Here is a 14,680-nt window from a genome sequence, read left to right on the forward strand (position 1 = left end):
TGCTCATTTTTCACTATACCCGAGCGCCGATGTAGCGCGCCACTAAAGAAGCGACAACCCGATCATTGCTCACTTGACACTATGCCCAGATCACGACACGCCGCATCACCAAGGGGGTGCCGACCCGGCCCTTGCCCATTTAACACCGTACCCAGGTTCCAATATGGCGCGTTGTTAAGAGGGTTACGCTCCAACGATTTTCTTTCGGGTTTCATCTCTAACACTATCACTAATTATCTACAATATGTCATGTGTGTACGAAGCATGACCTGCTTGTATTTACAACTTATCGTTATTCTGTGTTCTCAAAATTTGTAAGGTGCCTCCTTTTTTTTCTCTGGGTTGATCCATCCAGTTTGTATGCAGTCTTGTAGGAACAGGAGATATGTAACTGAGCACAAAGCACTGATCCTCCTGTTGGCCCTGTTCGCTTCGCTGAAAAAAACCAAGTCAAAACACTGTTCCGGTTGATTTGTTGTGAGAGAAAAACACTGTTCCGACTGAAAAAACAAGCTGAAAAATACAGATTATAAGAGAAGCAAACAGGAACATTGTTTAATGTCCATTGAACTCCAAATTTAAGTGACCTATTAATTCCCTGTTACATCAACGAAGGGAAGCATTAAAACTTATGGAATTATTGGTTGTTTCCTCATGAAGGTAGGCTTCTCCGGTTAATCCATATATATTTCAATATGTTAATGCAGAACTATGGTTATTTTTCAGCATATTTCAGTGTATATTTCACTAAGTCACTTTTTGTAGCACTGATTTCTCATCGATGTCAGCCTTCTCCGATGGTCACAGCATATTTACATGTTTAATGGACAGTGTGCCTTCTTTTGCATTCAGTGATGAATAAATGACTTTTCTGCTGTACTATTCAACTTAAATTGGTTTTTAAGGAAGTAGTAGACAAGTAAATTCACAAAGTACAGAAGTAAAAAAAAAGTCAGAGATGGCTTTTCTGCTGTAGTAATTCAATTTAAGATAGAATCCTGTAATGTTGCCAAGTTAAGAAATATATGTTGAAAGAAAGTCTCAATTGGAGAGTGTTACATCCGTTGCAACGCACAGGCATCTGCTATTAGAACAAATCTTGGGAACATGCAAGACTAGCTAGAAGGTACACGCTAGCGCACTGCTGGGTCTTTCTTTTACCAATAGGAGTCTTCCTTTTACCAATAGGATTTCATCTAGACTAGCTATTTGATCCCGTTGGGGACGACCTAAAGCACACATTTCACTGAAGCTACCTATGTGACAAGTCCATGCACAATCAGAGTGAAGGGGATACGATCAGAAAAGGGGCAACAGAATTAGAGAGGCAAATTCCCAACCTTGTAAAGAAATGGGGCCATATATTACAAGATGACTACAACATACAAATGAATGCTGTCCCCTACTGGATTCGTGCAACCTCCATGGAGATTGCCTGCCTAGGCTACAGCTACAAAGATTACTATATCAACGTACTGGTAATACAGTCAAGTACTCAATTCTGTGCTACAATTTACAACTTGCCTAAATAACTTGGAGTGAAGGTAATAAAACTGGCTACCTGCTAAGACCCCGAGCTACAGGGGGTTTAACTTTAACCTGAACCAGAGCAAGGGAAGAAAAAATTGTCCAGCTACAGCGCCGCTCTTTGATCCATGGAATGAAATGGAGCTGCGTGCCTGCATCAACCCCTGGTTTAGCCATTAAACTTCCAGGTCAAGGATTATAAGTAGACAACATGTGGTAACACTCGTGACTGGTCATATCATGGCAATGAAATTCTGCATGAAGTTATGGTCACCATTAATACTTTATAGTTACTTGGCCTTTCGTCGGTACTCTCATGGCCAGTGGCGGCCTGTGAGAGCCTTGGAAGCCCACCAGAAGCCAGAAATCTAGGGCTTGCATTCAATGTGTGGAGACCTGACAGTTCAATGCTTCATCCAGTTTTAAAAGTTTAGTGCCCAGGCACATCATTTATGCAGACATCTAAGGAACATGACCTTCGATCCTAGAATATGTTCCATAAGGAACTCTTTGTACGGTCCTTGGAAAATCTGGCTTGAACCGCTTGTTAAAATTTGGTGCCAATGACCTGGGGTAAACAGTATTTATAGTCATTCAAATCATATGAAATACGTATAAGCTATAATATACACATAAAATACTGTGATGGGAATCTAGTCCACACATGGATACAAACATAATAAAAGCTGCAAAATAACAATTTACAAAAAAAAAATGACTGGAACATGAAATGTTTATTCTACATACATGACCCAAAACACAGCTAAGGCACTATAACTTTTCCTTGGTCACCTCTTAAGCGTAATCCACAATAGTAACTGAGAACTAGTTTAGTCAAGAGTCAAGACCCTATTACCAAGCACACGAACAAACACTCCTATTTCCTTCCCTATCAAATTTGACTACTACTCTGCTACATGGAAACACTGTAGAAATGGACTTAGAACTCAGATTATAGGGGGGGGGGGACTGGAACCAAGAAACATCTTGCAGTTCCATTCAATAGAAATCATGTGCAGCATGTAAGGTAGTTTTTCGTATAAACAAAAAAGCAGCAGTTATGCATCACCAAAAGACAAATAATCACCTTGGAGAGCCAGATCGCTTATGACCAAGTTGACCTAGCATGGATCTTAAAGTTCCAAGAGCCTCATCAGCAGCCTACAAAGTAAATAAATAAATAAATAACATGTGAAAATTCAAGTTGGGAAATTATCAACTAAAGCAACCCAATCAAGGAAAGCCCATTGCATGTTTAAAATTTCCATTTATGCACGCTTTGTTAACTAGTAACAGCTCAAAACCTCAAATCTAATATGATTATCTAGAGTGAGCACTGCGACAAATGCAATGCTTCAGACATTGGCTTTCTGAAAAATAAAGAAGATGGTTTGGTTGAAAAAACAAATTACAGGAGGGCACCTGAATTCTCCTAAGCCATTTAATTTGAGCACCTGCTACTGTCATAGTGTCATCTGCCAACATGATCTATGTCATATTGTCAGCAGTTTAACTTTATCTCAACTCCTACTCCCATGACCATCATCCTCAATCCTTAGTTGCCTCCCTCTACCACCGGCATGGTGCCACACTACCACCGCTGCGGCTGTGCCATAAATTCAGTTTCTTGCTTCATTTTTCGGTGGAACAAATTCAGTTTCTTGCTTCATTTTTCGGTGGAACAAAATTATTATCTACATGACTAAAATCATAGTGCAGTCAATGAGACTAACATGAGGGCTTTGACTAGACCTTCTGGATAGTTTGAGTGTTTAGCAACAAAAAGAAAACAACGGCTGATCCGAGCAAAACATACTCGTTGAAGGAAATAGTACATAAGTCCAGTTTACCTATTGAAATTTGAACTCACATAAGAACACAAAAACAAAGCATGACCATCCTTGATGCTATTTTAAACGCAAACTTAGGTATCCTCTGGGTTTACTAAATGAATCCAGATTTTCTTAAGGCAAGGAGACTAAAGTAACAATAAAAGGGCGTACCCAGTGCAGAGAGCTCCCGCTCTGTGCGGGGTCTGGGGAAGGGTGTCGGTGGCGAGCCTTACCCTCGCCTGTGCAATGCGAGGAGACCGCGACTCGAACCCGGGACCTTCCAGTCACAGGCGGTAAGACTCTACCGCTTGCACCAGGCCCGCCCTTCAGACTAAAGTAACAATTGAGTCAGTATTAGACTGCTTATTACCTGGAGCTTGGCCTCTTCCCATGTTAATCCAACTCCTTTGCCTAGAATTTGTCCACCAACTTCTACCTGAGCATAAGATTCTTTCCCAACTAAACCATCTGCTGGAGATGGACGCTCTTGAAAAACTAAGTTGTATCCCTCAACCATGCACTGCAGTGTGTTTATATATATATACCATAAGGTCTACTTCATGAAAGAGTATAAAGTCAAACTACTAATAATCAACACAGCTAGCTAGACTTACAAGTTCCTTGAGAGCAGCAACAGAACCTCCTGTTTTCCTGGAATTGTTCTCCTCCATTTTCATAAAGCGAGATTCCTCAGAAGTACTTGAAAAAGGCAACATATCATCCCTGGTATTTCCAGAGTAACCAAACACATTTCTGTTGCTACTGAAACCATTTTCTTTCATATCAGTCAACCTATTTGGATCAGATGACAAGTATTTATCTGCAAGTAAATTTACTATGTCAAACTCAATAAAACAGACTATTACACAAAATGTTCCAGCAATGCACAAATGATACAAAGCTCTACCTCAACCAAGAGGTAGAGGTTGTCATCAAAGAAATTAAAGCTCAAACAAATGGGCAAGCATGTTACTAGAACTATTAAGCAGCATGAAGTGGCTATTGCTGAAACATGCTCAGGATGAAATATTACAGGATGTTTGATGATGCCCTAGGAGAAAATTCAATACCAATCATCAGGGCACGGTATGCTACCAAAAACAAAATTATGAGCAAAGTTTTATCGGTTGCCAGAACACTGCCACCATCACCGCCATGAAAACCAAAGCCTGTTAGTCCCAAGCAAGTTGGGGTAGCCTGTGTTCTGAGGCGTCCCTCACGGCCTCACCCAAAAGGGGGAAGGATGTGATAGGTTTGGTTAGCTAACCTAAATAACACAGCCACTCATATGGAGATAAAAAAACAATTGGTTCACATGACACTGATGACATATATAGTGTTATACTGTAAGGTGAAGTAGCACAAACTTACTGGCCAAGTTTCTTAAAGACATTTCTGCAGCTTGGCGCTGTGCTTCTCTCCTTGTCCTACCAATTCCTTCACCAACCTTTTCCCCAACAATCCAAACCTGAACGAGATGCAAGAAAAAATAATAACAAGGAGACATAATATAAGCACAATAACATTATTGTAAGCACATGATAGTTCATCAGAAGTTTTCCATCAAACAGTCAACTGAAAATCAGATACTAAAGTACATTTCAGTTCTTGATCAGATTCATTAATCTCCTCCGAAATTCATATGTTTCCACAACTTCCTAGTTCCTATTATTCTGGACTTCCATGTTTGATGAAATTGCTAATATGAAGAAATTAATCTACCTCAATAGAGAATTGTAGTTCTGCAGTATCACATAATGTTGACCTGTACTCCACCTAAACACAAAAGGAAATGTCAACAAAGATTGACTAGAAGAACAAGTCTTCTGGTCCACTAGCATTGAATGCTACACAGTACCTTAGATCCACATTTCAGAGCAATCCCCTCTAATATGCCAGCAGAGGTCCCAGCATATTGTGCAAAGTGTCTTCCTGATTCTATCTGGTTGTTTCTCTGGCTTGAGGGAACATGCCGAGCTGCTAGCTCCTCACCTTCATGGCATAAACAAAGTTAAGCATAACCATCCTATAAAACACCACATGTACACCAAGCTGCACTTCACAAAAGCAAAATCTAGGGCTATTAAATTGCACAGTTTCATAATTGTGCCACCATTTGTGAAAGCATGTGAAATAAATAGTTATTCACCATCAACACATTATCTCATCACAAACTCATGTGGATATTTCTGGTCACATACAGCTGCAGGATCATTAAAATAATAGATAGAAAGAAATTCCTAAAACTGTGAATAACAGAATGAGGACCTTGTTCACCAATAATGCACAGGTTTGTGCTACAATATTCTACGAAGCCAAAAGGCATGTGTTGCAGAAACAACAATATGGGAGAATTAAAGAAAAAGAGAGGCCGACAATATGAAGCAGGAGCGAGGAGTGAGCACGGGCCAGAGGAGTGGAAGGGACCTTCTTTATGGTTTTCATAACATATGAATTGCATGTTGCATTATCACAATTTGTAGTAGATGGATAGGCCCAAAACAATTCATCTAATCAAACAAACTAAACAACTACTACTGAGCAACTTATATCTAACTTCTCTCCATCTAACTTGGAATAAAGAAAAGCTTATTTGGCTTATCTCTAAGCATAGCCAGACCATATGTAATGGGGTTGTAAATGCACCTAGTATATGAGTGGCAACACATGGCAAGGGAGCGCATGGAAAGTGGCCCTCAAGGTGAACATTTTTAAAACTAAAAGGCAGAAAGAAATTGATAAAACATACCAGAAAAGGATCTGTATTTTGGAGGTGCATGGTTCTGAAGGATATGGTGATCCTCGGTGTGTGGTAGCTGCACCAAGCATAAGCTTGTCAGCTGTCACCTAGTGTCTACATGGCTACTTAGCAAATGAAGACAATTAAAAGTTTTACAAATCATGTACCTGAGAGGGAAACCTCTGGTTCTGATAGCCAAATCTATCAGACGACATAGGACTATCCCCACCATGAAAGAATGAAGGATGAGGTGGTTGTTTTTTCTCGTAGAGCATAGAATCGGATTCTACAGTGAAACCTGCTGAACCTCTATTCAGGTTACTTGGGTTTAGCCCATCCTCTGTGGGAAACCAATTCCCATGAGGTTGCACTGGAGGAACTGGAACCTGCACTGGTGGTATTGCTGGGAGTGGAGGTGTAGGATCTCTTGTGTCTTGACCATGCTGTAATATGAGAAGCCTTCTCCTTGTGTCCGGATCTAACTCAGACTCAGGAACTTCGCCCTCTTCTCTAGCTGGAGAACCTTGCAGTGAATCTGAAAAACCTGGTTGAACAACTGGCTGGCTGAATGGAGGTGGCATCATGCCAAGAGGTAGGGCTAATGGTGCAACTGAAGACGAAACAAAATTCTGAGCAGGGGCTACTGGCATGACAAAGTTCCCCGCTGTTTGATGGAATGCTTGAGCATTGGCTTCCTGAAAGTGGTTCCAACAAATATAAGAGAAACAAATGGTGCACAACTCCGTAAAAGGTGGGGGCATAAATACAAGTGGGAGTTAATTTTGAACTATAAAAAATGCCTACAAAAATGGCAGCAGCTCACAAGAAAAAATATTTGTACTGTCATAGTGTCATAAACCACAAATAAACAAAATTGTTTGCGACAGACATCAAACTCATTAATACATTGACATTTGTACTGTTTAGTTATGGAATAATAAATACACTGTAGTTATGAAGTTTTTTTGAGTTTTCATTGTATAACACTATTTGCTATGGACAGGTGATTCGTGCTGCTACAATATTAGGTGCTGAGAAAACTAAAATTTCTGAAATTTTAGAACCTTAACGTAATTTATACCCTCGTTGTTACTTAGTAATATAGTGAAACAATTTTTTTTTCCAGAAACTGTGCTAATAGGCCCCTGGATTGTTACTGGAAGTGTTTTTTGTGTGTGATGGTTGGCCAATTTAGGGGAAAAAATCAAGATAGTGTCAAAAGGCACAAACCTTCATTCTCCTCTCAACCTCTGCATCTGCCATACCATCAAAAGGCAATGAATCTCTATTTCCATTCACTAATGCGGCATTCTCATCCTTTGAACATGAAAAAAAATTTGTTATTGCTTAGTGAAAAGTGAGCACAGAAAGCAACAGGTTCTCCAAAATTTACCTCTGTTATCAAATATTTGCCAACATCTGGCGCAGATGAGATATCATTTACTTCATCCTCATAGTGAACATTGCTAATCCTTGGTAAGAGCCCTTCATCGAAGTCTCTGTGGATTGAGCCATGAAATTCTATGTCAGCATTGGGCTAGACTTTACTGAGGTATAAGTTATAGAGAGCAGAGCAGTCTAGAAAAGTATTAGGATGAACGACAAAAATGCAAACAAATGGACACTACAATCAGATTAAAAAAATAAGATAATCTTACTTGAAGAAACCACCCCTAACATTGCATGCAACGTTTCTGGCTACACACAGAACCGGGATAGAACAATTTGCCTAGAAGGTGGAAAGGAGGGATCCTGTTAGTGACAATATAATATCTTTGTATTGGTATACAGGCCATGAACATCACCTCTGCCTGAGGAGCATAATATGGAGTAAATGCAGGAACCACATGAACTCGTAATTGATCCTTCTCATCCCAAACTTTCAGACGATCATCAATTACTAATGCCATACCAGGATGGCAAGAACCATCATGGAAGACATTTAGCAAGGACTTCTTTAAACCTATAAATGGTAAATTTCGCATTAATTTCAGTAGAATGAAACTAAAAAAGAAAATTTGAGTTTTATTTTTCATAGTTTGTCAGATAGTATGACAACATTTAGAAGATCACACTACACTATGCTCTTTTTGTACTTGTTCAAAAACAAGACGAATTACATACCAGATTTTACACACACCATCCGATCATGAAGTTGAACAGAATTAATCAATCTTGAATCTGGATCAAGCAATCTCCACATTTCTAAAGCATAGTCTCTTTCAGCCATCGTACACACATAGACCTCAAAACGCTTGCGACCTCTTGCAATTAAGTAGCTGCGAAGATCCTCCCAGGCTGGCCTTAAACGTACAAGCACGCTGGTATCCCTAATCTGCGGAAAGCAGAATAAAATCAGATGGCTGATTGACAATTTTTGTGCAACCAAATCAGAAAGTCCAAACAAGGTTGGAAAATGCATGCAACAACGAGGAATCAAAGTTCCTGATCCATCCATGCTATTACTACACAAGGATGGACTATTTGCTCATACATTCATCCATTGGTCTAACAGAAAAATCAATAATTCGAATAATTATTGTTGGACATCCTTGATTATATGCAGACCTACATCCTTGAATCTTAGAGCTTTTGCTTGGCTCCAGGACTTGGGAACTTCTACTTTATGACATTCCCTTAGGGGTACTGGTGTGCAAGGAAAACCCAAATTTAGCAACGGCATACTGTGTAGTTATAACATAACATATCTATGTGCCAGTAAAGAAATGCTACCATGGACAGGCCCAAAGCAAGTTCAAGCAATTTAGCACATACCAGAGGATCTATTCTTGTCAGGATAATGTTTTTATCTTGTAATCTTATAACTGGACGTGTCATTGGTTGCTGGTTATCAGACAATGGTGGAACAATCTCAGGTTGTGCTTTATACACTTTTCCATCATCATAGACCTGATCACCTTCTATATATTGCTTTAGGATGGACTTATCATCTTGGTACCTTTTGATCTCTGATAGCATACCATTCCTACGCTGTGGATCAGTCTCATTACTCAGCTTTCTTTGAAGTCCATCGATTCTGTCCTCAAAAGACCGTGATGTATTGGCGACAATCAATGTCTCATCAAGGTCAAACACGATACCCAGGCACCGAAGATTTAACATGGTCAAGCAAGAATTATACAAACCAAATGGCAATTTATAGCCCCAGAAACATGCATGATTTGTCAAGTTTCTTCTGGATGTCATCGCAACTAAATGCAATTCTCCATCTCCAAGTGGAACAACCGCAGTCTGAAAGCACAAGGAATTAACACATTCAATATGATATATACAGTATAGAACCATAAATGCAGTTTCCAAATGAATATGAGGGAAATGAAAGTAAGTGGAAGGTGAAGATGGATGTTGAAATCTCTAAGAGGTAAATAATACATGTATTTAACTCTAATAATGCATGCCAGAGCTATAGATCTTAAATTCTCAGTGATATTTAAGAAAATAGGGGACATCAAGGCATGGAGAACCAGCTGAAGGCAAAATCTTAGGTCCAAAATTGCAAAATCTGAATTGGCTGTCATTTCATAAGTGTATATCCTGAATTCTAAAATCAGGCAAAGTTTAATATGGAATATGGAAATGTCGATACCAAAGCAAAGAGACTTGAACTTACAGGATTGCCATGAAAAAAAAAATATTTGCACAGGTTTGTATATTTAGTCAAACTGAATAGAGAAGCACTTGAGTAACAGTAACTTAACGTGACAGGCCCAGGCATTCCATATTATATATTTTAATGTTCAACTTGTTATCAGGAATCAGGAATCAAAATTCAAATTCAATTAGTGTGATGTACAACTTTATCAATTGCCAACTATCGCTACATCCAGTGATTCAAAGTCAACGGGTATCAAATAAATGCCAATTTTTCACAAGTCATCAGATTTGTGTCCCAATTCCAGAGGACCAATACATGGCACTCAGACATCCAGTGGCTGATTGCCTGATTGTGAAGCTTAAATCTCTGATCTGAAGTCCTTCCAACTAGCCTCAAAGTTAAAAGTTATGTAGTTTGGTTGATGATACAGAGTTAGGAACGAGTTCAAGTCCACAGGAACATCAAAGATAGTGAAGGATCATGCAAGTTCAAGTCCACAGGAACATCAAAGATAGTGAAGGATCATGCAAGTTCAAGTCGGTGTCATCACTGAAAAATATCAGTTCATTCTTAGTCATCCGTTCACATCCTGCCAAAAAATCCTTGTCCAGTGATCGTTCAAGTAAAATTAACAAAATTATTCCCACCCTAAATGTAAGAATTAACTATGTCCCGGTAAGCTTGTCCACGTAATAAGAATAAAAGATATTCCTTCCATTAAAGCGTCCCCCACGTAAAATTCGTGGTATCCTTTAATATGTTCATATTGTTCTCTTTTTCTTACGGAGGATGTGAACCTCTTTTTACGTCAGGAATAATCTGTATATACCTTGTTGTCCCTGAGGCAAGCGGCGTGCATGGCGACGAGAGGCATCGGCGCCACGTCGGCGGCGACGGGCGGCCTGGACTCCATGACGAGGCATCGGGCGCCGACGGCCACGGTGTGCATGACCGCCAGCGGAGGGCACCGCTCGCTGGGCGGGGAAAGGCGGTCAACGCGGATTTCTCGCGCCCACGCCGCCACGGCCAGGCCCTCGCTCGCCTCGCCCTTGGGCCACACCTCCACCTCTCCGATTGAGGTGTTCCCGTAATAAACCATCGACTTGAACATTCTCTCTAGATCCAGCAAAAACAACAAGCAGATCCAAAACGGATCGAGCAGATCCGCAGGGTCAAGGGTTCGTTCTGGGCGTCCAAAACAAGGGCCCTGGTTCTCGACCAGGTAGATCTGCAATCCTTGCAGATCTGTTCTTATGAATCGTCCGAAACAGAGAAAAAAAAAACACAGGAAACAGGTAGGGGGAAAGGCAGGCAGATGTGTTTGTGTGGTCTTAAATCAACGATGCTTAAGATCGTGTTCGAATTCTTCACCGTCTCTGACCAGATTTGGTGCGTCAGGTGAGGATTCGCAGGGTGTGGCTTGCTCAAATCTAGGGGAGGAGTTCGTGCGCTACCGTGTCTATGGCGGCCGCGTTGTGGTGGGGGAAGGGAAGAGGGAGGGAGGGGTCGTTGGGAGAGGCTCGAAACCCTAGCCTTTGATCGGATTGCGGCATCGAGCTGGAGAGCAGATGGATTTATTTATTTTGGCAGGTGGCGGGGGACTGGGGAGGGGCACGGCGCACGGGACAGACGGTGCCGGCGGATAGGCTGGTTCGTTGGTATTATCGCCTGGTAATTATTACAAATTTATATATGTTTTTGCGTTTTTCATTCTATTTTCTTTTGCGCCTGCGCGGCAAAGGCGTTTGGTTCTGGCTGGCACGTCTGCGTTACTGGTGGTGGCCAGGAGGAGGGCGGTTGACACACTTTTACTTATTTTTTTATGGCTGGGTGGATGGGTGGGTGGTTGCTGCTGGACCACCTGGCCGTCCAAATCGGTGTCAACAAAACGAGAGAGATTGGCCGTCTTTTTTCTCGATGGATATGGATATTTTATTTTTAAAAATCTTGTAACTGGTTATGAAAAAATAAGACGCTTGAATCACAATATATGAAGGGTTTTCTAAGACCATCTCCGTTAATGGCTCCCTTGTAATGGAGCTTTACGTTCTCGGGCTCCCTCTCTTGTTTTTAATATAATACTAGATATATGTCCGGCGTTGCACCAGGAGAAATCTCAGCAATCGGATGCGAACGTGTAAGTTCTGAGGACTTCATATCAGACGCGGACCCTTAGATATAGTTTTCATATTGAAACCGGGTAGGACACGATGTATAAACTCCGATCTCCGAGTAGAGGATGATTCGTACCGGACACGAACGTGTGAGCAAGGATCGAGATTTGGTATCACTAGATAGATGATGACGTTAGAGTCTTTTTATGTATAGATGGATAGAGATAGAGATAGAGAAGATATCTATTTTTATCCTTCGTATCACCAGTATAATTCAAACTCATAATTTGTAAACCATATAAAAGAACCACCTCCAGATGTTGGCTCTTTCTACCATCTTCTTGTTGTGATAGTAGAGAGTTGCTAGTGAAAGAGGACCGTGACGCCTAAGAGGAGGGGATGAATTAGGCAACTTAAAATTCTAACTATAAACTATGGTCTTTTTTTATAACCTTAGCAAAATTTATGTAAAAGATAAACTATCTAAATGTGCAACTATGATTTTGCTAGTGTGTTGCTATCTATACCGCAAAAGGAGTTATGCAAACAATGTAAATGCAGAAGCTAAAGAGTAAGATAAAGAAATGCAAACTCCCGTCGATGACTCCGGTATTTTTACCGAGATATCGAGAAGCGCGCAAGCTTCCTCCTCGTACTCGTTGGAGACCCTCGCAAGGAATCCCTCGCAAGGACCAAGCTCCCGGTCGGGTATCTCTGTGGATAGTCTCGGACCTTCCCCACGCGCAAGTGGGTCTCCGACGTGCCTTCCGGCAAGCCTCTCCCAGATGCTCCCCGCTGTCTTCACTATTAAGCTTCCGGCCGAAACGCCGCGGGCCTTGTTCCCTCCGATACACGGTTGCGGCCAGACCACAAACGTGGTTGGTGTAATCTCGTAAGACTACAGGCCCCTCCGATGTACAACAATGGTGCGCGTAAGCACCAAGTGGTAAGAGGTATGCAAACCTCACTAAACACTAGGCCTAAACCTAGAGCAAGCGTATAAGCGGTGGTTTAATCAATCTAAGCACTTCGCAAAGCACCTACGCTAATCACCTAATGAATCACTAAGTACTATACAAGTGGAGATCATTAAAATGGTGTATCAACACCCTTGGTATGTTTACTCAGCTCCACTCTACTCAAATGGCTGGCTGGAGAGTCTATTTATAAGCCCCACTGAGAAAGTAACCATTGGGGATGAAACCCGCTTTTCTGCTACTGACCGGACGCTAATCACGTCCTGATCGGATGCGTCCGATCGTCCCGGCCGTTGGAGCGCACGCGTTGATCGGACTCTGGGCTGAGTTCGGTCATCATTGACCGGACGCGTTCGGTCGTGTTGGCGCCACTCTGGAACCTCTCTGAAAATAATCAGACGTTGCACTTCGTGCGTCCGATCGTCCAGTGTGCTGTGTCCGGTCACACTGAAAACATTACCATGACGACGAACAGTGTCACCGGTGCGTTCGGTCACTGCTTCGCTCAGTGTCTGGTCACTGCTGCTCAGCGTCCGGTCATAGCTACCGACACCTGGTGTTGCCGAGCACCGATGCATCTAGTCACTCATAAAGTCACGTCCGGTCACCTCTGCTAGGCTGGTTTTTTGCGATCTTGCGTACGGCTTGATTCCAATCTTCGTGCTTGGACTTTACTTGACCTTGTACGTCTTTTATGTATCTTCACATGTCTTTTTTGAGGTGTTGATCATCGAATCATCACGTCGCCTTCGTCTAAGTCACGTCTTGCACCCTATTGAACTACAAAACAACCACTTGTAAATTTATTAGTCCAATTTGGTTGTGTTGGTCGTCAAACACCAAAATCCAAAGTAAATGGGTCTAGGGTCCATTTTCCTTACAATCTCCCCATTTTTTGTGATTGATGACAACACGACCAAAACAAGCAAATAATAAAAAATTTAGAATTTAAAAACTATTTACTTGCTAGGATGTAATGCAAAGGGCAAGGTTATATGATGCTAAAAGATACCACATGTAAACATCTTTGGAAACTTATCTTGCCCTTGCAAATGTCCCCATGTGGCATTATAGATTTAAGCCTCCCCCTAACTCCATAATCCACTATCCTCCCTTTCTCGGACCATTACCAATTGAAAACTATTACTATTACAACTTATAAATTATTATAATTGAGCTTGCTTTTGGTCCTACAAATTCTCTCCCTTTGAAATCAAATACCGAAAGGGAAAACATTAGTAGCACAAGGAAGGGTCAAACTTTGTGATCCGTTGTATGTGGAGTGGAATAGATCACAAAATTTGACTCTCACATTATATAGACTAAGCTCCCCCTAAGTATATGTATACATATGTTGGAGAATGTGGTTTATGCATAATTGACAAATTAATGCTCAAGGGAGTTTAATCTATATAATGCATAGAGAAAGCATATAAATACCAAAGTGAAATCAACATGATGAAATTGGTTTAGAAATATCACATGTGGAAACCAATTTGATTTATACCACTCGTAATAGGTGGTGGATATTTGAAGTATGATGCTTAACTCCGGGGACTCCATTTTCCTTGCAATAAGACTACTACACACATGATAAGCTTGAAAAGGTGTTAGTCTCAAAGCATCCAACTTATAGAGTAACCTCCCCCTAAATTTGTGCACACAAGTATGAAATACTTGTAGGAGACATGCACATTGATTTTAAAATCAAAGATACCACTTGAAAGATGACATCACATGAATGTGAGAATCATTTTCGAATATGAAATTTAGGAGAAATTATCTACAATTTAGACTTTGGCACATATTAGATGAACAATTATAAAACAAGCCATGTGCCGTGCTTCTAAATAATTTAAACCATGTAGGTTTGC

The 14,680-nt window shown here is 41.0% G+C and overlaps 1 protein-coding gene across 2 annotated transcripts; it reads right to left on the bottom strand.

Moving 5' to 3' along the window:
• Window positions 1-1,319: 1,319 nt before the first annotated feature.
• Window positions 1,320-11,340, bottom strand: LOC136477826 (RNA polymerase II C-terminal domain phosphatase-like 1). Of its 2 annotated transcripts, XM_066476085.1 has the most exons (16): window positions 10,545-11,338; window positions 8,875-9,351; window positions 8,224-8,434; window positions 7,905-8,062; window positions 7,758-7,828; window positions 7,493-7,598; window positions 7,330-7,416; window positions 6,267-6,794; window positions 6,109-6,175; window positions 5,218-5,351; window positions 5,082-5,135; window positions 4,731-4,827; window positions 3,974-4,179; window positions 3,730-3,879; window positions 2,615-2,688; window positions 1,320-2,095 (listed from the first exon to the last, which is right to left on the bottom strand). In XM_066476085.1, exons 1-16 carry the CDS (start codon window positions 10,824-10,826, stop codon window positions 1,990-1,992), a joined length of 2,808 nt encoding a protein of 935 aa, XP_066332182.1. In that variant the 5' UTR covers window positions 10,827-11,338; the 3' UTR covers window positions 1,320-1,989. The 2 variants fall into 2 exon arrangements, with proteins under 2 accessions (XP_066332182.1, XP_066332183.1); XM_066476086.1 differs by lacking the exon at window positions 3,730-3,879 and having other exon boundaries at window positions 10,545-11,340.
• Window positions 11,341-14,680: the final 3,340 nt, after the last annotated feature.

This window comes from Miscanthus floridulus, chromosome 8 (assembly GCF_019320115.1).
Source record: "Miscanthus floridulus cultivar M001 chromosome 8, ASM1932011v1, whole genome shotgun sequence".
NCBI lineage: Eukaryota > Viridiplantae > Streptophyta > Magnoliopsida > Poales > Poaceae > Miscanthus > Miscanthus floridulus.